Here is a 27,314-nt window from a genome sequence, read left to right on the forward strand (position 1 = left end):
CAAGTGTTCCCTAGGTGAAGTTGTTTTCCCCAGTAAATCCAGTCCAGTTCCATACCTTTCGTTTCCTCTAAAGTGTTGAGTCCTTATTTGAACACTTTCTCAGAAGTCACATTTTGAGAAGTGTAGACCAGTTAAAATGAATTCTAAGAATATTTATCTATTCAGAGTCCAAAAACCAGAAGTAGGTTAATTTTAGGCAGATTTCAGGCTACTTTTGCCTGTTTTCACACCTATCTTCTTGCATGTGAAGTGCTCTGATGGGCTAACCACTTTATCATTTTATTGTACTTTATTACATCATAAATTTTTATATCTTGCTAACGATCCTACAGGAAGCTTAATTGTTTATAGGAACATCTTAATTAACTGGAGTTCACCAGGTTAAGCATAACACAAATTGAAGGAGTTATAAATGAAACACTCCTCTCATTTTACTTAGGATGTTCTGTTCAGATAGACAAGGAGATTTTGCTGGGGCATAAGGACCCAGTGTGCCTCAGCAATATCTGTTGGTACTCTCAACCATTCTTCCTTCTGTTGTGTCATAGTGATGACTTTTCCAAGCATGAACTCTCCCCCTGACCTTTATTGAAGAGCAGATGAGGTAAATAGGTAATTCAGAGGAATTCTGATTTGTATTCTGGGAGGCATAAAATGTTGCTTATGCATCCCATTCCTTACCAGTTTGCCTTCTAGGAGGGTAGGTGTTTGTAATTCTTCAAAAGCTTCTTGAATTTATCTATTAATAGTTAGTGAGCATATAGCCCAACCCTGTATAGAATGGTACTGTCACAAGTGGGTAGAGTCATAAGCAGTGTCTGTTAAGGGGCCCAATACTAAGGCCTCTCTCTTCCTGGAGCTCAGGGAGATCCCCATTTGGGCCTCTTAGGCCTTTCAGCTAGCTCGTACAGTCAGGGAGGTGACAGTACAAATGCAAGCTTAATCCCATCTAAATGAAAGGACAGTGTTGTTGGGCCTTAAATTCAATTCGCCAAGGAATGCAAAGGTAACTCTAGATCTGGATGTCCAATCAAGAAGCCACTCTTATAGATGTGAGCACTTGAAATGCAGTTAATCCAAATTGAGACATGTTGTAAATATAATGTATACACTGGATTTTGGAAATGTCATCTTAAAAGAATATAAAATGTTACATTAAGAATTGTCCATATATATCTACATATTGGTAATACTTTTTATGTACTGGGTTAAATAAAATATATTCTTAAAAATTAGCTTCATTGTTTATTTTTTACCTTTTAAAAGATACAAAAAAATTAAAGGATCTGACTTGAATTCTATTTCTTTTAGACATAGCTGTTCTAGGCCATCAGTATGAGATCATATATTTGGAGGCCTGAAGCTTAGGTTAACGTGATTTGCTGGTAGAGTAGTTAGGATTGGTGTGAGAATCCTAAAAACTGAAACCCGAGGCTCTTGTCCTCCCTTCACTCATCACTGTCAGCTCTTTCCCAGTCCTTTGAGCTTTCACACTTGCTGCACTATTGATCATGTCCAGTCTTCCTCTGCCCTTTTTCCTCAGGGAAGAGGGATCTCCCCCTTGCCCCCAGGAGCAATTAAGTGTTCCCTTCTGAATGAGCTCAGCGCACTTCATTGAGACCAGAGGGTCATTTCTGTGTAATACTGATCCCTCTACTAGCTCAGGAGCTCAGGAAGGGCACTTCTTCATCTCTGTGTGCTGATATCCACTGCGGCATTGCCCACATGGGAGCACAGGAACAAAGGTTTGCGGAAACTCCTAAGTGTATCTGAGTCTCTGACTCCTAATTGCCATTTCTTTTCCAGCAGGCTCCACCATGCTAAGTGGTAAGCTCAGCCGCAGACACTTGCCTTTAGTCTGGATTCTGCATTTCTCTTTTCCAGCCTCTGTTCTCGCCTTTGCTGTTTTCTTCTGTCTTTAGACAACAAAACAAGTGATAAAAGGTAGGTAGGAGGTTTTAGCAGCCTGACTAGCCAGAAAATAAATTTTAGAGAAGTTCAATTTGTTTGATCATTAACAGATGTTGGCATTTGGGTCTTATTCAGAAGATACAGTTTTGAGTGAAATATCTTCCACTTTTATTTAGTAGTTCTTCAGTGCTTCTTTGCCTGCAAAAATCTGATGGATAGAAATTCTCTCCTCCCCTCTTTGGCTGTTCATGTTTTCCACTATCCGTAAAAATTAAAAAACAAATCAACTTTTAACATAAAAGAAAACACCTGTTTGGCTTGGAGAAATTGGCCAGGGAGGTCTTTTCTCTGACAGGCCAAAAGCGACCATCACAGGGCCCCTTATAAAAAAAAAAAAATCATTTTTTCCCTTTATTTCATGTGAGCATTGGCAGAAACTCTGACAAGCAGTTCTTCATATTTTATTATGTTCTTGTCTGCAGAATCTCTGTCAGGCAAAAACCTTGTCAGCGGAAAACCTGTCGTAGGATCAGAGGAGACAAAAACAGGTGTCACACAGGCAGTCAAAACTGAAGGAAAAAAAAAGATTAGGCTAAAGAGAGAGAGGCAGACAATTACATTAATGCCATTGCTTTTATCTTATAGATGTGTGTTATTATCTCAGGGTGCTGAGTGCGCAATTGCCTCAAAGAAAAGTAGACAGGAGACAAGGGGAAACTTGATAGTTATTAACTGAAGAGGCAGTGTGTCAAAGCTGGATGGGGTTCAAAGTTTTGCAAAGGAAAAAAACTGCAGGCAGCAAGCAACGGCTGTGTGGTTCTGCTTTCGGCTACATAAACCTAGTAGCAATCTAACATTTTCTACTTGGAAACAGATCATAGAGAGAAAAATTAATGAAAGATTTCATTTGGAAGTTTTTGGGGTAACATTTATCCTATATACATGTGACTGAATCATAATCTTTTCTCTCTTATAAAATCTTGCCACAATGTGAGGCATGGTGAGGCATGAAGACAGGCATTTGTCAGTTCAGCTGTGTTGTTTGGATATGTTTAAAACACCTATTATCAACACACTTTTAATTAAAAAAAGCTATTAAGAAGCCCTTTTACTAAGTGTGAACATCTGTACGTGCAAGCTGTAAATTAGGAGATCACATATGTGTGCCTCAGTCAGAGACTAAATGAAGTTGGCAAGTGTTTTCTAGTACTGGTTTTTAAATACAGTAAAAAAATCTAAAGGAAAAGTTGCTACATTTTAAATTTTGGGTTTATTTGTTATGATAGTGCCTTTTAGAATTAATTAATAGAACTTTTCTTCTATGTAGAAGTTAGGGCCACTATTATTATCAGATTGGTAACCAGAATTCAAAGAGCTGACCATTATTTCCATTCCTTGTTCACATCTTTTTTGGAGACCGGACTTCTTTTCTGAAAGTTTGGGTTTATTCAACATTGGTGGTGATATAAAATAGTTTCATTTTGCCAATGGCTCAAACTCTTAAAGACATTTGGCTTGTTGATAACTCATACATATCAAACAGCCAACCAGTAACTTTTGGATTGGATGGCAACTTTAAGTTTCCTGGTCTGCTTAATCATACATTGATCATGTTAGTGGAAAACTCAGCAAGGATTGCTCTAGCCCTTAACATTTTCTGTTCATGAATTTAACATTTGGTTAGTTTAGACTTTTCCTAAGACTGCCTTTTTAACCTCTTTTTTATGAGCAAATCTTTATATAGGGTCTTTTATCCCTCCAATCTCAGATGCAAAGCAGTTTGATACTTGATGTATGCATTAAGCAAATCCAGCAATCCAGAAGAAAACGCACATCAGAGTCAAAAGTGTGTGTGATAGCCCAGAGTTTTAAGGGGTTGTGGGGGAATAAAAAAAAAAGATTGATTATAGATTTGGAATGAGATTTCAGGCTGACTTACTGGGAGAGGGAAGGAAAAATACTTGTGACACAAAGGGGATATTTATTTAAAAAAAAAAGACTGAATATAATCATTTCTTTCTTTCAGGTATTTCCTACCAGATGCTAGCTTTTTGTATTACTTTTCTCAATTTTGAAATACTTCTTTACTACATGTGATAAGAGTTTAAAGCATATGTTCCATCAAAGATAAATATGCCTTGCATTTACAATGTTCCCTTAGTGAAATTCTTATATACATACATGCTACTTCAAGAAGGTTTAGTATTTAAAGCTAATAAATTGGGAATAGGGTAATTATTCTCTTACAGAAAAGTTCATTTTTTGTATAATAAAAGAACATGAATCATTTGTTCAAGTAATGTATTTCAATAGTTGCTTTTAAAACAAGATATGTTTTGTAGTCAGTGTACATTTAATTCATTGATCTGTAAATTAAACAAAGCAAGATTTGTATAATCCACTTTCAGCTAGCCTTGGTGGCCAGAGATTGGATAGAATAACAACAGTAGAAACATTGATCCCCAAACCTGGTTGCAGCAAGTAGGTTCAATTACCAAATCTCTTCCTAGATTTACTGTCAAGTTTGTAGATTAAATTTTCTCTTTTCCCACTTAACCACCTTCTGATGGAGTTGCTGTCAATGAGGAAAGACAGTACCTTCAAAAGTGGGCCATGTAAGGAAGGAGAAGGAGAAGAAATAAAACCAAGGACTTGTTTAATCTACTAGCCAAGAGAGTGAGCTTCTGAATAACCAAACGTTGACAGTCTACTTTTATGTGTGCTTCAGTCAAACTTTAATGATTTCCAAAGTCTGTTGTGAAGACTTTATTATGCATAAGGCCACAGGGGGGAAACGCCAATCAGTTTGAAATATTACTATATAATCTCAAGTGGAGCTCACATTTTACCCTGGAATAATTGTGGGTGTTTATGTGTGCATATCCACATACTCTCAAAGCTAAATGTCAACTAGGGATGATTAAAATCCATGGGACAGTGGGGCCTCATTGGAACTACTCCTGTCCCCCTTTCCTTGCTGCAGATTAGAATCACATTCATAATGAACCATAAGAGTCTTATATTCTTATCTCTCATGTATTAAGGGACAAGAAAAAATCAAGAGCCATTCACATTAAGGCACATAAAGTATAGTAATTTAATTGGGGTCTATGGTGGCTCAGTAGGTCTTTGTTTTGTTTTACTTAAAAACACTGACACACTATTTGTTCAAGGAAAAAAATAAACCCTTCACACATAAGGGCTGACAGTTTTTTATCACCAGGCTTGGGGATCAACTCTTTCAGCTGTATATGATTCCTTTTCTTCTTTCTTTAAAAAAAAAATTCTCGAAGCAAGCCTTCTCTCCCCTTGGTATTAAGTATCTTAATTAATTCAACCTTGACAGTTAACAGAAAGTTGTGACTTAAATGGAACATGAGTTATTTTGTACTTAATTTTTCTCCAATTATATGGTTTTCCCCCAAAAAACAGTGAATAAAATTGCAGATCTAAATATTACTTCAAGTCATAAGGAATTCTTCTTTTAATAACAGTCATTGTCTGCCTTCATTCTCTCATTCACTAAAAAGTTTTTAATATGTCATCATTGCCATTTATTAATGTTTTCCCCAAGTGCTATGGCTTTTATTAGGGTCTGGCTCACGATCTATAGGTAGGCTAAGCCTTTGCCTTGCGCCCTGATGCTCTCCTAGTAAGAGAGCTGAGTCTTATAATGGGAAAGGATTGATGTTATAATGATTCCAAAGGGCCCCTTTATGATGAAATTCTAAATACGCAAAATCCCATTAAACCTGTAGAAGTTCATGGGCTAGCTATATTGAAATGACATATCATTATATGGGTATAGTGTGCATATTATAAAGTGTGATATAATTGGAAATTATTGGTGATATTAGCAAGGATGAAGAGTGACCCACCCTCATAAATTCAGAGTATTTGGGTATTTGAAGTAGGAAAGGGAACAATATTGTAAGTAATCAAAACTTTAAAATCTGACCCCAGAAATTGCTCTTATAAAATCCTGTCCTTAACAACTTTATTTCTGAACTCTTAAAGTAATTGTGGAAAGAATTCCATAAAACAATCCCTTTAAAAACGCATGTTAAATGTTAATCTATTAGAAATTAAAATCGTGTTCTAGGATCTGGAGCTCCTAAAAGCTGACCACTTGATGATGTTATAATTTAGAATCCAAAGGGGAATTGAGGCAAGAGACATGGGGTCCTCGAAACAATTAGCTTTCCAGTTTAAGGCTCACTTGGCTTTCTCCCAAAATGAAAGACTGAGTTTCATTACTTTTTTTTACTTGTAAAATTGCTTCAAATTAGTATTTTAAAAATTAAAAATATCCAGGGAAAGACTGGAAATTAGTGAAATAAAAGATTTTCTTTTAGGCTGTTTCCATACAAATTTTTCAATGTTTTCCTGTGCAAAGTAGGTGGCTTTGAAAATTTACTCTACTTGGCTCATTTCTGATTGAATGACTCTAAGCTTCACATGGCCATGTCTGAACAGCTATTACATGGAGTCCACTGGATGTCAGGGCCTGAAATGTTCAAGCATATTCCTGTGAAAACCACCTAAGTCACTTGAATATGGCTTTTAAAGAAAGTTAGGTTTAAAAAAGTTGTGGAAAACTAAGAGCTATAAACTATTACTGAGAGCCAATTTTCTAGGATCAGTGAAAAGCACTTTTATATTCCTACATTAAGAAAAAAACCTCTCTGAATATGTTCTTATTTCTGTGACCTTCACAGAAAATATTAGAAGTGAAGTCTGTAGAATTACAGGTTTACATTTATTTTAATTTATTTGAAGGTTTGGGGAGTAATTCCTGTTATTAAAAATTGAAATAAAAAATAGTTATTCACATTTCATTTGATAGATGCAAATTTTTTACCCACCCCAGCACTATTTTATACTTCTGAAAACAGAATTTTAAAAGGACATTACTTTGTTCTTTAAGTTAGCAATATGGTTTAAAGTGTATATTCATATTTATTACATATTTTGCATTACGTTTTATACTTATTTTGCATTTACTTTACACATTTACATTAATGAACCACAAAAATTCTGGCTGTTTTCTTATATTCATTCTATTTTTAACAGAAATGAATTTTCTTCACCCAGACTTATGTGTCGTTTTGGGATCTTACCCTATCAAAATGTTTATTAAAATTATGATATCCAGACCTCAATTTCTCTTTTGTTTTATAGCTAGAAAATTACTAGTTTAAGCTTTGGTGTTTGGCACTTTAAGGAAATCTGGGGAAATTATGCTTGCTCAGTTACCTAATTCACAGTTTAAGAAAACTCTTGTATGAATTTTCTTTTCTTTTTCTAACTAGTAGCTATATTGTACAGTTAAGCCCTTTTCTTTTACCAGATAAAATTCCACATACTAAATAGAGATTAATTGATCTGTTGGCTCTTTTTCTTTAGACCTTTTATAAAAGAAAAATAACCTTTTCTTTGTAGATGCTATTCTTACAGTCTTAATGTTTGACTGTTCTCTGACCCCCGTCTAAAGTCTGTATCATCCATACCTTTTCCTATAGCTATGAGACCATAAATCTAGCACATTGATCACAAATCTAGTGATCTGTGCTATGATTTTCATAATGTCTGTACATTATGTTCTAGTCTATGCACCCTGTCATCAAGCTTATTTTCTTTAACAATACTAGATTTCATCTTGCTGTTACCTAGAAATCCATTGGATGCCCCCAAATAATGATTGAAGTACTAGGAAAGGGAATAGATTATGCAAGGCTTGGTCAATTCCTGTTCAGCTAGCAGCGCCACCTCACTCTCTAAACTGCCCCAATTACCTGCCCCTGCTGTTCTCTAGAGGAGTATAAAGATCAAAGGAGAGGGACAGGGTGAAATTAAGAATTTGATGGCACGGTAGAATCATACATTTAACCTTTCAATGCAAATACACTAATGGCCTTTTTCTATTCTATGTTCACTTAACTGTGTTTATCCATTCAGCGATATGAGGACTGAACATTTTTTAGTTGATTATGTGTCAGATATGGTTGCTGTTTAATATCAAGCTCTTGTAATAAAAGGGGACATAAGTGATCCAGTAAATGGGCAGCATATGGTTGGGATGTACATGTTTGACACATATCATTTTGACACAGTTTGCTCTTAGAAGAAGGGACCTCTCCAGACCTCATGGAAGAAGAAAATAGAACTTGAATTGAAGCTAAAAGAAAAATGTAATCAGAGAGGTAAATAAGAGGGAGGAAAGGCACTTAAGAAACAGCAATGAAAATTAAAAAATGTTTAAATGTAGTTTAGCAGATGGAACCCTGCTTGTCTCTCGAGCTTCATCTTATACTATTCTGCTACTCTCTCTCATGTGCTAGCAGAATTGGCTCTGCCTAAAAAAGCCAATTAATGCTACCCGTTTAAATCATGTTCTCATGTCACATATCCAGTTTGTAATTCTGTGCATTAATGACTATGTTTAAGATGTCTGTTTTCCTCACTAGCCTATTAACTTCAAGAGGGCTTAAATCATACCTGTTTGGCTCTCCACTAAATCTCTGAAACTTATCATAGTACCTAGAAATATTCATTTAGTGATCAAATACTCAAGCGCTGGGAATGTTTGAAAGGTAGTGTATAGCTCATTTTGGGTGGAACAGAGAGCCCTGTGTCAGTTCCTAGGATGGATAGTAAACTGATCTGACAAAGGTCTTCTGACCCAGATAAAGGACTTTGTATAAAGGGAGAGTAAGGTAGAGAAGACCAACTTGTGGGTTGTATTTAGGTTGTATTAGACCAGAGAGAACAGAAATAGACTAGACCGCTAGGAGTTACTTGCAGTAATGGAGGTGTGAGAGTCTTAAAAGCCTGTGTTCAAGTGATAGAAGTTAGGCCAGAGAGGAGGGATTGATCCAGGTGAAACTGTGATGGAAAAATTTATGGGTACTAATTAGCCTAAGATAATTTTGAGTGCTTTTGCTATATCTAATGTTCAGTGAGAAAAACAACACCAGCAATATAGAAATTTGTATACATAGTGTAGACCTCAACTATATAAAAATTATGGACTGAAAAAAGTCGATGTAACTGTATCAGCATGTGGACATTAGCAGTCTCTGGAAGCTGGGATTATACATGATTCTTTTGTTGTTTTCATTCATTTACAGCTTTTTTTTTTTTTTCCAATGAGCACCTTTGACATATTCAATCAGAAAATAACAGTTAAAAAAAGGTTTTCTTTCAAGCCTAGTTTTCTTAGTTCTACTTTTCACAGCACTAAGGGTCAAGTACCTGTTTACAGTTGAGGACATGGAACTTGGGTAGGTTAGGATTCACCTGAACAGAGTAAGAGTGGTTGGTTTCCTAGAGGCAGCTCACATAGACCGGCAGCTGCAGAGGCAGCTCCTCTAGAATCCTGACACTTCCCCTGCATCTCTGTTGATTTCCCCTCCAAATCTCCCAAACTAGAAAATCTTAGTCATCCTGTATCTGTGCCTCTTCACCTCTGTTAGCATCTGCTTTCTTCCCCACACTTTTTAGCTGGGTCTTGATTCATGTTCTCCCTTCCTTGCTTCCTTGAATTAAGGTAGTGGTCTTCAAGCTATTGGCTTGCTTGCCATTAAAAAGAGTTTTAAAAATGAAGAGCCATCCTAACATCTTCATATACTAAGTAACTGGCCAAGATCATACAATCAATAGGTGACAGAGCTGAGATTTGAACCTTTGGAGTCTGTCCTTAAGAAACTGTCCCTTATTGAGAGGACAACAATCTTTTTTTTTTTTTAACATTGGGAATTTTAAGTCATTGTTTTAAGTCATTATTATTTTTTTTCTCCTTAACTCTTGTTTCCAGTTCACTGCCCCCAATTCACCTTACTATAAATGCAATCATATGTTCCATAAGTCTTGTATCATTCAACTTACACATGTCTGCCATGCAAATTAAGAAAATAATGTAAGTAAAAATTTTATTGTTTAATTTGATCAAGATGATAGCATTCAAAGCAATTTAAATATTAAAAATTTTTATGATTTATTAAGCATAAAGTGGACTTTTGTTAGAAATACACCTGTGAATAAAATGGATGGAGCTCTAATTTTTTCTTCCCAGATTAGTTTACATATCAGTAAATGAATAGAACTTCATGTAAGAATGAGAAGAGGTGTACTGTCATTTCTCTTTTTTTGCAGATATAACTACTGAGATACCTGTTCACATGAATAGGTGAGACTAGCAACTTTATTCCATTGTCATTCAGTTCTTAGAAGTCATTTCAAATTATGTGCCAGAAATGACACAATTCTGTTAAAAGGAAAGAAATGAAAATCACCCACCTTATTACCCAGATGTTGTCGTAGTCATTCACCTTCTCGATTTTTGGAAATCTTAAACCTATTAATGCCTATTAAATGCCTATTTATAAATTTAGTTATGAGTCTTTCATTTAGAGTCATATTATTTATTCTAGTATACACAGAAAAGATTGGGGAAATAAAAATACTGTATTAGTTCAAATAGTTTCTGCAATATCCTTTTTTTTTTAAAGGAGATACTTTTATCATTGCAGACTTAGTTATATTGGTTGATGAAAATTTTCACCAGTGCTCATAGTCAAATCATGCTGCCAAATCTAATTTAATTTTCATTGTAAAAAATTGAACTCACATTTCAATTCAAACAAATTTAATATATTAATATACATTTTGAGAAAAATTATTAAAACATCAATATGTTGTAGACTGAATTTCATAGGGTAGATTACCGAAAAAGTCTAGAATAAAATGTGGAGCTAATGAAATTATTCAGTTTACAGTAAAATGCTATTATTATTTAAAAATCTAAGGTTTTTATGAAGTGAAAAGTATATTAGAAGTCACGAAAAAGTCATGGTCTTACTTGATAATAGAGTTCCATGTGTGTATCACAAGATGGTGTTGGATTTTAAGAACAAATTAGGTTAAGAGTTATGTATTATATAAACATTTAATAATTTGGCTAGATCTCATGGCCAAACTGTTTTTATGTACTTATGAAAGAAAAAGTTCCAAACTGCTAAAAAGTAAGTGCTTTAGCATTTAGCTCATCATTTATATTAAATTTTACTTTTATTAACAGGATGTGCAAAATGTTCAAAATTTATAAAAATAAGATGAAAATGATGAATAATCATAACTGAAATATTTTGAAATTACTTGATTAAATAGGTTGTAACTACCTTATTAAGAGATCAGCATGTTTCTGAAGAAATCATGCAAAACTTCTATTCGCATGTTTTAGCTAGTGTGTCTTAAAGTTTGTAGGTCTAGGAAAATTTTCAAACTGAATTTACAAGAGTAGATATCTCATATACTCAGAGTCTTTTCTTCCAGGTGATAATTGTTATTCCTGGGATGAGAATTAATTGAAAAGAATGGTTTTCCTTTGAATATGTTGGGGGTCAAAGCCGTGTTCAGTGTTAGACACTTTGGCTTTGCTCTTACAGGATATTTTCTAAAGAGTGATTCATTATCATAATAAGTAGGAATGCTAGAAGTGAGTGTGTTACTCCTGTACCATTTTACATTCTATCTGATCTGAATATTCCAACATAGACCCATGTATCAAGTTCTAGCTACCCTTTACCCATAAAGGTATACTTAGGAAAAGAGCACACCTTTTCCAGGTTCTTGGTGCTTTTATTAATCATTAAAGGAGACTTTCACAAAGCCTCATTTATTTCGGCACCCAGGAGAGCTTTCCTCACTGAGCCAGTGCGCTATATAAGTCCAGTCAGAGTATACACCATTATTTTATAAAGAAGGAAGGGTACGGTTTTTAAAGGAGAAATGCGAATGGCTAATCTGCATGTGCATGCAGGCTTGTCTCAGGTGGGTCAATTCTAGAAAAGAGTAAATAGAGCATTGCAGGATCTGGAAATTGAGTCTCCATGTCTGCATACCTCTTGGAAGGTCTTTATGTTGCTCATGTGTAAGCTCATCATAGTTTGAAGTCTACCAAGTTAAGACATCTCCCAGTGGAGTATTGCAAACATGTTCTACTCTGTACACTTGACTCTAGGCCATCCCTGCACCCAAATTTTCCTGTGATTTTTGGTGTGGCATGTGTAATGGTATATGTCAGAGTCATCCATGGTAAGTTTTCAAACCAACCCTTATCCTCTCTCTCATGACTCTTCCTTAGAGGGGGTTGTGGCTCTGTATTTGAAGTTTGCTCAGCACCTTAGTCAGTGGCTGTTTAGTTACTGCTGACCATGCATCATGTCACTCAAACTGACAACTATTTTTTTAGTTAAACTTCTAGGCCTTGTCAAAATTTTGTATCTAAAATTTTAAATCATGTTAATCTTATAAAATGTTTAGTATTCTCTGTATCCTATTAATAAGAAGTAAAATTATATCATAAGCTTTCCACAGCTTTTGGCCTTTAGTATGAAGACTTCATTGATTGCCCATCTGATTCTTTTGTACTTATCTCTAACTATTTTGCCTCAGGTATTACACATTCTTTGGGTAGTTTGTTCTCTCACACATATCAGTGGTTCTCAAAGTGTGGCCCCTGCCCAGCAGCATCAGTGTCCTGTGGAGACTTACTAGGAATGCAAATCCTTGGTCCCATTTAAGACCCAATCAGAAACTCTAGAGGCAGTGGTACAGCAATCTGTATTCTCATAAGCTTTTGAGGTGATTTCTGATGCACAGAATGTTTGGGAATGCCTGCCTTCATTCATATATCTAGAATGCTGTCCTTTCTCACTTGAATTCCTAGTTGTCTTAAGAGACAATGCCTTCCTGGCAGGGTTGCCCTCTCTTATGTGTCCTACGGTATTTTTTCAGATCTCTTTTATAGCATTTATACTGATTGCATCTGTCTGCTTTTTAAGATGGAGGCCACAACATAAATTACTTTTGCATCTCCGTGCAACACCTACCTTGGTGATAAGTTATTAAGTGCTGGTGAATAAATGAATGTATGCATGAATGAAGGGGAAGAGCATTATAGGAGGAGTGGTGATCAATAATGTCAGCTGCTGTGAAGAGATCATGGAGAATAATGAAGGAAAAAAGCTATTGGATTTCATAGTAAGGCAGGTGTTGGTGACCTTTGAAATGCTTGCTTCAGCAGAGTAATGGGCCAGAAGCCCACATTGCTGGGAGTTAGGGACTTCCAACATGATGAAGATTTGCAAGTTTCCAGACTTACTGACTGTTTATCTGAACATGTGGAAACAGAATTTTCTTGGGAGAAATAACTATGTGACCTTAGTTCAGTTACTTAACCTCGTTGAGCCTTTGATCTCTGAATAGCCAATAATAGTAATACTGTGGATTTTTTTGTTTTTTTAAAGGATTAATGTAGATCATTGTAACCCCCTAGAATGATGCCTGACATTTAGTTAGTACTTAAACCGTCATTTCCTTTATTCCCCCTCCCACATAAAATGTATTTAATAATGTTAATGGTGTCCATTACCCTTTGTAAATTTGTATAAGATATGAAATTGTTAAGGGTGTCTTCATTCCAGTCATTGGACAAATTGCGAATTGCAGTTAGAATTGTGAATTGGAGAAATTTGGGCTGAGCTAGTTGAACTACTGATAAGCTGCTTTAAAATTACATGGTATCCAGCTGGAAAAGTACCCTCAAAAGTGGTTGTCTTATCAAACCTCTTTTTGATACAAACTGTGGAATCGTACTTTAAGCAGACATATAAGGGAGGATGGGAAGAGAGAGATTTTTTTTTTAATTCTTTAGTGTTTGTTTATTTTTTGAGAGACAGAGACAGAGCATGAGTGGGGGAGGAGCAGAGAGAGAGGGAGACACAGAATTGAAGCAGGATCTAGGCTCCGAGCTGTCAGCACAGAGCCCATCATGGGGCTCGAACCCACGAACTGTGAGACCCTGACCTGAGCTGAAGTTGGACACTTAACTGATGATCCACCCAGGTGCTCCGATATATATATTTGGGGGGGATGGGCTCATGCAGCTGAAAATTCCATGGATAGTACCAGCCTCAGCACTGCCATGTCCCTATCTTCTATATCAAACAGTATTATCAATACTTGGTCTTTCTCAGACCACCTTGCAGCCTGACTGTCTTCCATATGATTCTCATTCTCAAGCATATATATTAGCTACAAATGTCTAGGAAAGAGAAGACTTTTCAAGAGTTCTAACTAAAATCCTACATTCAATCCCACTGTTTAGACTTAGGTCACTTGCCCATTCTTATACCAGTTGCTGTGGCCAGAGGCCTGGGATATCCTGGTTTTCCTGTCCTGACTTGAGGAACATTCTAGTTTATGAAATAATTGGTACTGAGCATAAGAGAAGAGTGGCTCCCCAAAGGGAAATCCAGTTTCTGGTACCAGAATGAAGGGGAGTAGATGCAAAGCAGACAAAGCAGTTGGTAGCATCTTATTTTATAGAAAAGTGGTTTTTTTTAAACTGTACTTCTAGGAACTCTAGGGGTCCCACTGAGATGATTAAACAAGTCAAAGGGAAGAAGAGAGTAACAAATGATTGGAAGCTCTCTGATCCACACACACTCCGGCTTCACCAAGGGTAGCTTTCCTTTAATATATCTTTATACCTAGTTTTTGTTAAGATTTCATTTCAGGGGCACCTGGGTGACTAAGTCAGTTAAGCATCTGACTTCAGCTCAGGTCGTGATCTCATGGTTTGTGGGTTCAAGCCCTGGGTCAGGCTCTGTGCAGACAGCTCAGAGCTTGGAGCCTGCTTTGGATTCTATGTCACACTCTCTCTCTGCCCCTCCTCCATTTGCACGCTGTCTCTCTCTCTCTCTCTCTCTCTCTCTCGCTCGCTCTCTCTCTCTCTCTCTCTCTCAGAAATAGACAAACATTTAAAAATTTTTCATTTTAAAATGGAATTTTAATAATTTAATAATTTAAGATGATTATTCCCATAAAGTATAAAGGTACTTTTTTCACTCATTCTCTTGAACAAGTTCTTGCCTTACCACCCATTGATCCCCATTGACCCACCTCATGTTCCTAAACCCACTAAGATTCAGACTTGAGTCCTCCACAGTCAAACGCAGGAAGATCATGACATTGGGCAGACATCCAGTTCTTACTGTTATTATGACAAAAAATTGTCACTTACTCATTGCCCATCTAGAAGACATCCCCAAAGGTTGTTGACAACTTGTTTTATAAAGCAGAAAATTTTGATACATTTAAGAAATTTAATAATAATTTAATAGTCTTTGAAGATATATGGTGAAATTTATAGTTGACATCTGAAAACTGGGCAGTTTAATATTTTTCAAGCCTTCATCTGTGGCTCATCTCCTAGGTAATTTCTGTTTAAATCACACTCTCAAGTTTTTCCTCTTACCTACTATTGACTTTCTTTACATACCTGGCCCACCCTTTTATCCTCCATATGTTTGTGTAAATAAAGTTTTATTAGAACACCAGCACACTGATTAGTTTAAGGCTTGTCTGCTCTTCCTCTTTTACAGCAGAGATGAGGACTTGTGAAACAGAACGTATGACCCACAAACCTAAAATATTTACTCTCTGACCTTTTACAGAGAATGTTGACCACATATTTATGTGGCTTGTAAAAGTATTCCTACTTTTTGACACATGGCATATTTATGAAGAAGAATCAGGTAACGTCCTTATAATATTACTCTCACTTTCTGATGTTCTCAAAAGCATATTTAGGGAAATGTTTTTGCTTTACTTTCCAGTTGTGCTTTTTCAGTTCTCTGAACAACTTTTGTTTCTGTAGCCTCAACAGTTTATTCCTTTTCATCTTCTTAAACTGCCAGCCCTTTTTTGAAGAGTAAAAGGGAAAGGGTGACAACTTTCCACCCAGCCCTTGAACACATAGGTACACATATCTGCATGTACTTAATGCATGGCTATAGGTGCCAAACATAGGTACAAAATTAGAAATTTGGTGTCATCTTATTTCCCCTCTGCCAAGCCCTCTTGATTTCATATTTGTTGTGGTCATAGCAGTGTATTTGGTGAAGAAGTGTTTGATGCAGGCCAGGAGGGTTGATGAAGGGAAATGGGGAGAGGAGCAGATTTTCCTCGACCTGGTCACTGGATTCCATAAGCAAAGCAGCTTACTCATCAGAAGGCTGAATAGTAAAGCTATATTTGAAGAAGAGCAGGGATAATAATACCTCATTCCTGCATTTTTGCAGTCTAAATGCCCTGTGGAGTCAGAGAATACTTCAATCCCTAGGCTTGTGAATCCCTTATCTTTCCCAAATGTTAAATTAATTTTTAAAGCTATTTATTCAAAGTTGACTTAACCACCAGAATAGGAAAGATCAGACAAATCAGCTGCAAGAAATGAAGTATGAGGAAACCCGAACTCTTTGACAAAGTATTCCTGGGAGTAAATGTGTTGAATGAAGCCAGCGGGTAAATGATAAGGGCTTCACACTGTGGATGTAAGAAAGCAATTTATCAAGAGTACAAGAACTCTCTGGTGGCCATAAGTCAGAAGGAAACGAGAGTGGAGGAGGAACCCTGGAAAAAATACATTTGAAATACTAAAAAAAAAAAAAAAAAGTGTGTGTGTGTGTGTGTACTTTTAAGTACCTGTATTAATATGCAGAAATACTGGCATACTAAAACAGGAGTTGCTACGAGTGCACATGTACAGGAGCCTGTACTGTGAGGAGGTCAGGTGGCGGGAAGAGTGGTAAAGAAAGGCCAGGCAGTGGTTTAGAACTTGCAGAAATCTTGGGTACTCTCAGGTATAGTTAGGATTTGAGCCTAGTTATTTTCTAATATCCATTTCCCTGACTTATGAGTTTAGATGACCATCTTTCAGGCTCATATGTTTATCTTTTCTAATCTCTAGAAGGTCATATGTATATAATTCTGACAGCCAATCTAAGGCTTTTGTGTTCTCTTAACGAATTCAAAGTACCTCTCATTCATTATATCATTAATCTTTGCAGCGTCTCTTTGAGCCTTATAGAGGAGACAATGTTATCTTAATTGTTCACTTTAGAGAAACTGAGGGAAAATGTAATTATATTATCTTCAGTAGGGTTCCCAGGAACTCAGATATGGATGGGGACTGGAAGGTATGACCTCGTCTTGGCTTTTAGATCTAGATGTAACTTCTTAGATGTGAAGAGAAAAAGACCTCAAGTGTTTACCATGACAATGGTCATCCTGTTTTTTGTACTTAGATAATGCTCCTGAAATACACAGAAATTCTTCAACCTAGATTTTTGTCATTTCCCGTCCCTCCTTTTTCCTTTTTCCTTTGATTCTAAACCCTTGTCAGAGCTGTTAATAAAAAGCGACAAAGTTACAATTTGAGTTTCTTTTTTGTGAACATGCCAATGAACACTATACTGTCTAACAGGTGAGTAGCAAGAAGGAGAGTTGGAAGAACTCAGTCTTGGGAGAATCCCTGCTTGCTCATTTAGTTTGAGTTAAATTACAAGCCCTCTACACAGATGTCACGCTTTCCTTGTTTCCTCAAATTAAGCTTTTTACCCGTGTAGTCTAAAGAACATGCTCTTCTTCCTCCTCAAGCCATTCAGGTACTTTTGCATCTTACTCAGAAAACTGGTATCCATTGAGCCTGCTCTTATGGCAGGAGTTGGGAATTGTTTGTTGGTCTGTCTTAATTTGGGATACGGAGGACACCATGGTAACTTGGGCTGAGCCATAGTTCAATTAGCAAATTAATTAGTCAGGTTTTTAGAGCCAGCCAGTCATTTAGAAACATCCTCAGTGGCTCTCTTTCTGAAAGTCAAATGTGTTTTTGCATTTGCTGTTGTCTGCAGTTTATAAACCATCAAAAAAAAAAAAAGGCAAAACAGGGACAGGGTGGGAAGAGAACTATTTACATTGTAAAATTTTGCTTCAACATCTGTCATTATGATCCATCTGTAGAAATGGAGCCCTACTAACTTTCAGTGACTTGTTTCTACTTTCTTTGTCTCTGTCCTCTCTGGAATGGTGGGACCATCGCAGCCTTGGATAAGCTCAGCACGCAGCACCTATACCACCCCACCCAGGTGGAGATTGTGCAGTCCAATGTGGTGTTCGACATCAGCAGCCTGATGCTCTACGGGACACAAGCGGTGCCTGTGCGGCTAAAGATCCTGCTAGACCGTCTCTTCAGTGTCCTGAAGCAGGAGGAGGTGTTGCACATCTTGCATGGCCTGGGCTGGACTCTGCGGGACTACGTCCGGGGGTACATCCTTCAGGTAGGGGGAGAACGATGAAGCTTGTGTCTGGGCAGCTCTGGGAGGACTTGAGGGAGAACCCTTGCAAACCTGGTCTCTTTCCTGCCCCTCGCAGGCCTGGGCATACACACCCTCTTCTGATGAAAGTGGTCCTTTTGGCAGGCTTGTCAGGGAACTGGAAGGGAGTGTGTCCCAGCAAGCTGGCGTGGGGCCTCAGTGGTGGATATTAGAAAGGAAAAAGCGGCCTGTTGGCCTGGTGTTTCTTTGTTTGCATCTTTTTAAATGCAGCGCTCTCTCCCTACAACATGGACTTCCTGCTTCTCCACCAAGTCTGACTATATAGCCCTACTAAAAGGAAGGGCTCTTTGAGGTGGGTGATGGGTATATGAAAATCTGAGATTGCATTTCATCTGGGTTTAGTAGGGCTTTAGCTGGCACTGAATTTTTACATTTGATGATTTTTTGGGGGGTTGTCTGTGTACCCTATTTATTGCTTCTTCGTCCAAATCAAAAGAAGAACTGTAACCTCTGTAAACTTCCTGATTTTATAACTAGAAAACCCCCACATTCCTAAACACACAGACATTGTTAGAGATTTGGCTTTCATAACACCTGTTCTTCCAGCTCGAACCCCTTCTTTGTATTAGTGGCACTTTGGATCTGGTAAGGGTCTTTTTAGACTTTTCCTAGAGGCCTGCAGCCTTCACTTCCCACCCCTGCCCCCAACCTCCCTGCATTTTTTCGTCATTTTTTACAGTATGAGTCGTTTTGCATTGTGTACTTTGCCTCTGAAATGTTTTTATGGCCATCTGTCTTCCTACGACCCTTGAAGGGTAAATGTTGAAAACAGCATGTTGGGAGACCCCAGGATCCAAAAAGACTACACTGGACGATGAAGAAGTACTCCCTCCTGCCAAAGGAGATCACAGTTGGAGAAGGTAGAATCTGAAGTGATTTTTGAAATTTCTTATGGGGATAATATCAGGAGAATTGACCCCTTTAAAAAAAAATTGGTTTTGGCTCTGCCAGCCTTGTTTATTCCCCAAATCGCCCTGTGTTGTGTGCAAGCCCTTGGCTGCCAGCTTGGTATTTGATGAGCAGGGAGCCTCACATGTCCCTCTTGCTTGAACCTGGCATAAAAACACACACATTCCTGTCATTTTCCTATGTGGTACCTCCAGGTGTTAGCAAGGGCAAGAGAGCAGAGAGGTATGATGACAGGAAGTAGAGAGAGACAGAAGGTGGAATAACCTGTCTGCTCTTGGGACTGGTTTGGTTAGCACTGAATCATTACTTAGTTTAGTGAGATGTCAACTTGGAAGGCACGGAGAATTTGGCCCTCAGAAGATGAGATGATGATGATAATAGGAATAATTATATATTACGTTTTCAGTTTATAGAAGACCTTCACAAGCATTATCTCATTTGCCTCAGGATGGGGCATTTCAGTGGGGGTGATTGGAAAGTTAAGTCCTGGGTGGTCAGGGGACCTGAGGGGGCATGAGGTCTGGGAGGAAGGGGCCAGGAAAAATAAAGCATGGAACCACTTTCACAATCCCTGCTTATTCTGGCCTGGAGATACATATGGTGCCACATCTTTCTACAGTCATTTCTACAACATGATTATTAATATCCATCTGGGATAGCTCTTACTCTACAGAAAGGAACAACACTCTTGTACATTTTTGAACAGTGCTTAGCTTGGCTAACTCTTCATTCAAAACCTAAAGTAATATGCCCCAGTCTAGTACCATCTCTACTGTGAAGCTTAGTTCTGTCATCAATGCTGTATTTCAGTTCTATGTATGTATTTTTACCTAAGGTATTTGGAGCATAGTATTCTCCTGTCCAAACAGATATGTGCATGACTAATTATTTGCCCTCTTAACCCAGTTCACTATAGCATTTTGATGGCAGTAAATGTAGAACCTGCATGGTCCTAATGTTTTGCCTTGACCAATACCTGTTCTTTGTTTTACTGGAATTATTATTTAGGTGTTAATTTTTCTCCATTTTGGCATATCTCTAAGGCACATACTGAAAATGTGCTTTGAGATATACTTCATATTTCTTTTTGTATGGGGGCCCAGGTTTTAACAATACAAAATTATAAGAGAAATCAAGTATGAGAGGAAAATTCAGCAAATTGTGAACTGAAATTTATAAAGTCTCTTATTTGGGAGTGAAATGTTGCACTTAAAGAATTCTGTCAAAAAAATTCTGTAATTTATTGTGATACTTAAGTTATAATTAATTTTTATTAATTTAATATAGGTTTTGCAAAAGTCTTAAAATTAATATAGTCTGTTTCTCCATTCAGAGCCTAGAATTGACATGTAGAGAAAATCATGATTTTTACGTTAGAACACTATGTTTAGTTTCTGTCTTGTTTTATTGATAGATTGATATAATATAGATTTTGTTTAAATGATGCTTTTTGTTACTCAGTTTTTATCATCTACTTCTTCCTTGTGAAATCAGTTCTTGGTTTAGGGATAAAGCAAGAGGTTGAAGGACACAAAACTATGTAGTAAGAAATGCTCATTTTGCTTGAAAAGAACACTCAAAAAAAAAACTAAGAGGCTTAGAGAAATAAACCCTTTTTCTCTAAAGCAATGTGATTTGATTATTGGCCAATATTTTTTAAATTATATGTAGTAATGATCAGGTATATACCAAATGACTTTGGCTATAATTATATGTAACACTTCTATGCAAGTAGGCTATAAAATGTGTGTCCAAAGTTTGTGGAACCCTATAATGCACTGTTAGTGTACAAGTCATTTTATCTGGCTAAAACTCAATTGTTTTGTAGCCCTCAAGGCATCAATTTTAACATTATTGCTCTCAACAACAGTCTATTGAATATTATGTCGGTTAAAGGAGAATAATTATCAAGGCAAGTTAGGATGGCTGTTAGTCTTACCACATATTGACTTGGTTAGCAGTTGGCTATAGATTGTGTAACTGGGCAAATGAAGATGTACAGTAAGTTGAACTGGTGAAGCCAGGATATTAATTTAACTCTCCCTGGGCCTATACCTACATCCCTTATGTATATAAAGCTACTGCTGGTTTCAGAGATAGTTTTGAATGTGGAAGAATAGCAGGTGTGTGATCCGATTTTGAATTTTTGGATGTGGGGGAAAAGAGGAATAGACCATTCAAAACTATAATTTACAAGCATATATGAAGAGATTATTAAAAGAAAAAGGGAGATGATAGTGATGCTACAGATTCACTTAAAAAACTAGCAATATCTTTCAATAAAAACTGCTTTTAACTTAATGTAATTACTCCATGTAAATCATAAATAAGTCAGCCAGGTTTCATAAATAAATATGTAGCATAAGTTGGACCACAATGATTTAAGAATCCAGGTAATATGTTAAAGGTAGAAAACCTCATACTCTCCTGGGTAGCAATTAGAATGTTCATTCATAAAGTACAGAAAATGTGAGGTTCATTTTAGGCATTTTCCCACAAAACAGCAGAAAAAGGAAATAGGCAATTAAATGCTAAAATCTAAATACAAAGGAACACAAGATGTTTTTTCTGCTGCCAAAGAATAATTCTTTTTTCAAGTCTATATCCCACTGTACATTTATTGATAGTAAATAAAAGCAATGTCCTGTTCTTTCCCCATTTTCCCTGTCTTTGACCTAGGATACGAAGAATATACGTGATTATTATTGTTGAATTTAATCATTTAAAAATCAGATGTTCACCCAGTCATTTTTCAGTTTGAACTTGTAACTGACTTGCCAGGGCTCATACTCTAGCTCATCTGTGGAAATCTCTTGCTTTGCAAATGAGTCCTGCCAGAATTCAGAGAACCATATCAGACACTCTGAATAATTAGCTAAGGTGTCAGCAGCCTGGTGAGAAGACGAGCAGTGACGCGCATTTCAAATCACCTGTGTCTTGAAACAATCAGAACTAATAGAACCATCAATACTTTAGGAGAATATTTCCCAGAGTATTCTGGGGGCACCAGTCTTCCAGAGGTCTGACTTTAGATTTGGGAGTAACTCTACTCAGGATCTTTCTGATAGAGCCTGTAGGTACACCTTAGCATAATAAAGGCCCTGAAAAGTTCTGGAATAAATGGTTTGTGAGAGCAGGTAAGAAGATTGCCACCAACCATCTCCACTTGGAACCCTTTCTTGTCAAGCTTATCAAAACTCTTCCTCAATTTGGAGCATTCACATATATGTATTCTTCTGCCTGGACTCTCCTACTTCTCTCTCTGCATTGTTCTTTAGGTGTCAGCCAAAGTCCCACTTTTTCACAGAGGCCTTTTCCATCCAGGTTAAGCAGTGTAAGTCTTTTCTTGTGTGGCTCTACCTGAGGACTGTTTCCCTCAAGCTCCAGTCCAATTTAAAATCAATCAATTAAGTCAACTGTTAAAAGAGTTTTTTTTCTTGACTTCCTCACTAGGGAATGTCACAAAGGCAGGCACTCAATAAATATTTGTTAAATGAATGGGTAAAGAAAGATTTTTCACCACAGAACTCATGGAATATGTAGTAACTTCAGTTGGTCTAAGGGTCCTTAGTCTTTCCTGAGGTTTCCCAGGCACTAAATGCTGTAAGAACAGATGCGTTCCTGAGGGTGGTGAGAAGAGAAACAAAGGCTCCCCATACCCCGTAGCAAGTGGTCGGTGTAGAGTAAGTGTTTTGTGGTATCCATGTGGTAGAAAACATCAATATTCAGCAAACACTTGTATTTAAACAGCCCTTTGTGGAGCAAGTTCACATATGTTAGCTCTTTGAATCCTCTTCTACTATTCTCTTGTAGTTACCAGTGAATTAACATTTGGAGTAAATGAAATTCAAAGGGATTGATTGACTTTCCCATGATCACAGAAGCTATTAATTGGTATACTTGGTGCACTCCAAGCTTCCCAAGGATAAGAACCATGTACCTCTTACTTGTCACTGTAACCCAGCTCCCAGCACCCAGCCTGGCAAATAAGAATGCTTCCAAAATATTGGAGGGAGAAAATTTTTAAATCTGATTTGAACTCAGTCCTCTAATTCTGTGTGGAGTTATTTTTGTTGTTGTTTTAAGACTTTCAAGCTGTCTTTCTAGAATGTAATATGTGAAAGGCTTGTAGCCTCAGAGTAGCATGGATTAGGGAACTGAGAGGCCTGAGAGTCTTCAACTAAGAGGTAGTTAAGATGTCTTTTGCATTCAGTGACATATCTTGTCCACCTGACCTTAGTGAAATTGGTTTCTCTTTTGTGTTTCTTTTCTTGGGTATTTCTTAATATTCCATGTGGTTTCAGATTATTTCTCTCTCTCATTTCCATGACCCCAGTTTTTCTCTAGATCTGATATGTATCATTAATGCTTCATTGTAAATTCTGTTCTTTGACTTACCTTTCCAGGAATACATGCGTTTTGAAAGTATAAAAAACCTAATCAATAAGATTTCAACTATAATATGTGCATAAGGTAGAGCAGATTCTGGGTCCGTAAGAGAATGTCAAGTTGAATGGCAAAAGGGGGCACTGGACATTGAATAAGAAGAGTGGGCTAAAGTCCCAGTACTGCCACTGATTATGTATATGTGAGTGTGGAAAATTTGCCTTTCTCAGCCATAGTTTCTTCATCTTTAAAACGGAGATAACCCCTTACACCTCTTTTGCTCTTGAATGGCAAAAGGTAAAATAACAGATGAAAACATGTTGTAAACTCCTACTCAAGTTGGTATTTTTCACTTTTATGTAAGTATAAACCTAATTCTGATCAATTACAGCAGGGAAATACCAGGTGTCAGACTTGTTTCTCTGTAGATCTTGAAGGCTTAGAAAAAGATAAATACATTTAAGGCTTTAGTTAGTAAGATAAATGCTAATTGTTTTAGTAAATAAACCCTGAAATACTTGTAGCCTTAACAACAAGAGTTTGTTTCTCTCTCAGCAAGACCAGTCAGCATTCCTGGTTGGTGAATGTTTTTCTCCCAGAGGTGATTTGATCTCCCCAAACTTAGGGCCTCTGCCATTTTATGCCTCTGCTATCTCTGGGGCCTCAGGCTCCTCATCCAGGTGGAAGTTCTGTGTGGGAGGTGTTCATGGACCAGGTCTGAAAGCAGAGTGGGTCAGTTCTTCCACATGTCACTCATCGGAGCTTACATCTAAATGGGACCAAGTAACCGAGGGAGTTAGGTAGGACACGTAGTCTCAGGCTGAGCAGCTACTTCCCAGGTATACATTTGCACCATGAAGGAGGAGCACAGATCAGTGCCCCATTCAGGTGTGGTAGAATAGCCATAATTCTACCTTCTTTTTATACATTGGACAAGAAAAGCTTAGGGCAACAGAGTAGTGTGTTAAAGTAGGTTCGTGGGTTTAAATTCTAGCTCCAGTTCTTACTAAATGTATGGAAATAGGCCTATATTTTTATCTGCCTAAGCCTTGGTTCCCTCACCTGGAAAGCAGGGATACTATTAGTAGCTCATGAGTTTATTGTGATGATAAAATAAGATGATGCATATAAAGCATTTAGTAGTGCCACTTGCTACATATCCAGTAAATGTTAACGATTAGCATAATGATAAAAAAGATGATGATATAGACTCTTGCCAACATGGCCATTTTAGACCTTTATGTATAAAGCAGCCTTAAATCCTGGATTTCTTTTTTTAATTTCACTGTGTCTCTTAGAATAGAATGCCTTTCCAGTCAGGCAAAAGAGTAGCTACTATTTAGCTATAAATAAGACCATACACACAGATGTACCTACATACACAAACCTGCATATATGTACACACATAGTACATACTTGATTACAAATAAAAGGCAGGAAGTATAATGACAAAAACTTTGGAGTGGAGCTGACTTGTGTATGAATCTTGGTTTCAACTTTTGATGGCTCTGTTACCTAAGATAGGTCATTTAATGTATTGGAACTTAAGTTTCTTCATTTATAAAGGTTAAATGAGATGATATTTAAAAAGTACTTAGTGTAGTAACTAGCCCACAACACTTGTATTAATATTAACCAGTACTGCATTGTAAATGTGTGAATATGCATGTGTGCTTTTTCTTCTTTTAAGTTTTTAAGTAATGACTTATTCCATTAATGACTATCATTTTATTATCCTTGCATTTCTCAATTTCGTCAGCTCGTCCAATATTCTTCTAAGCACTGGGCAGAGAATGAATGACTGACTACTTAATGAATTTATTAACTTATTGAAATGATTAGAGTATCTGGGCTTTTGTCCCACTGCATAAAGTGAAACTTATTCAAAATAGACAATCTTTTTTAATGGATATTACCTGACCTCACAGATTATTAGGAAATTTCTGGAGCAGGAAGAAGAATGGATCTAGGTTTAAATTCCTTTAGGTAGTCCTTCAAATAGCAAATTTTACTGATTAGTTACATGTGCTGAGTACACAAGAGATCTCTCAGGGACCTTTCGCTCTAAAGGACAAAGCAGCCATAAACAAATATGCAGGTTGCATGATTAAAATTGTAAGAATATACAGATTACCCATAGTATTGGCCCAGAGGAGGGATTATTTGACTCCTGACTAAAGACTGGGTTATCACCACCATAATGTAAGGTGTCCTTGCATTATATCAATAATATGTGAATCTTTTTTAGAAGAGAAGGATCACAGGTGTGAATAATCAAGATCCCCCTGTCTTTGGCAGGGATATACAAAAGGTAGATGGTTCAGGGCAATGTTCTATATTTATAGCATCTGTTTTCCAGAGTGCTTGGACTACTCTACAGACATTATCCTGGCAATTCTCTTAGCCTCCATATTAGAGAGAGAGTTTCAGAAACTGTAATCCCTGGTTTTAAAGTTATCATGGCTGAAGGCCTCATGCAGGGTCAAAGCTAGAAATGGAATACAGGGATTTTGAATCCCTTGCCAAAACTCTAACTATTTGAATAGCAATGAAAATAAACACCTTATATCCAAGGACATAGCTTGATGTTTTGTGCTCAGAGTGAAAATAAAAATATTCCTCCCTTTACCCTTGCAAGGTAGAAATAGAGAGCTCACCAAATTCTAGGATGGAATGCAGTGACGGGTAGAATAGGATTTGTGTCTGTGGGACATCTTCTGTTTGTTCTCTCTCTCTCTCAAAATAAATAAATAAAACTTAAAAATTTCTTTTAAAAATAAATTTATAGTGGAGCTCAGTAAATATTAATTCTTTAAGTAAATTCATTTTCCAATTCACCATTCCCCCCAGCCCTTAAGTTTCTAGAGCAACAGAAACGTTATGATTCCTCTATGTGCCCATGTATTTTATTTGAGCTACCATGTCTTTTTCAAATATTTCCCCCAACTTGACAAAAGGGACAGGTGGAGGATGAGAGGGGCTTGCACAAGAACTGAAATCTATGACTGTAGCAAAGAGTCATGGGAAGACTCTCAAGACCCAGCCCCAGTCTGCCATCTGTTTCTTTTGAGTGACCTACATTTCACATTCTCATATGTGAAATCATAAAGGACTGTGAAAAAGTAGAAAGTGAGATGAGCATCTGTGTGGGTTTCTGGAAGCTTTCACTAAATCCATACAGATGGGACAAACATAAATAAAGATATACTTATTTGATTCATGTATGATAGCCTTATAAGTAATGCCAGCAGCAATTGGAAAATAGAATGTGGGCCAATACATTTGCTAGTAGAATTTAAGTGACCACTGCCAAATTGAATTACTCTAGGAAGACCTGTTGAAAGAAGAGATTCTTAAGGAAGAAGAGAGATATTGTTACATAGCAGAAAGGATGGAACCAGATTTTTCCGTACAGGAAGAATGCTATGTTGGGAAGAAGTGTGAACAAGTTTATGGGGGAGAGTTGCATTTCAGTCAGGTGAGCAGCATTGAGCTGTAGTTCAGGTGAGTGTGTTAGGTCAGGCCTGAGCCTGTTGCTCAGAAGCTCTTCTTGATTCAGCTGATATTTGCATCATATCCCTTTCTTTTCTTTTTTATTCATTTTTAAAAATATTTTTAAGCTTTTTATTTTTAAGTAATCTCTGCAGCCAACTTGGGACTCGAACTCACAACCCCGAGATCAAGAGTCACATACTTTACCAGGTGCCCTGCATCACATCCCTTTCTAAGGGGGAATGACTGATGATTCTTTTGGTTCACAGACCTGGTATTTGTTGCTAATAACCCTCAAAAAGGCCAATCACTGGCAGGTGGCTTTATGAACAGTTATTTTAGAAACTCACCACTGAGGTCCTGTTGCTACCTCAA

At 37.1% G+C, this 27,314-nt stretch overlaps 1 protein-coding gene across 1 annotated transcript in view; it reads left to right on the forward strand.

Annotated features, from left to right (window-relative positions):
• BNC2 (basonuclin 2) overlaps positions 1-27,314 on the forward strand; it is a 286,450-nt gene that overhangs the window by 144,818 nt on the left and 114,318 nt on the right. The window contains exon 4 of the mRNA XM_029920382.1: positions 17,860-18,095. Within this exon, the coding sequence (XP_029776242.1) occupies positions 17,860-18,095 (236 nt within the window). The remainder of the gene's footprint in view (positions 1-17,859; positions 18,096-27,314) is intronic.

The sequence above is a fragment of the Suricata suricatta genome, chromosome 13, assembly GCF_006229205.1.
Source record: "Suricata suricatta isolate VVHF042 chromosome 13, meerkat_22Aug2017_6uvM2_HiC, whole genome shotgun sequence".
NCBI lineage: Eukaryota > Metazoa > Chordata > Mammalia > Carnivora > Herpestidae > Suricata > Suricata suricatta.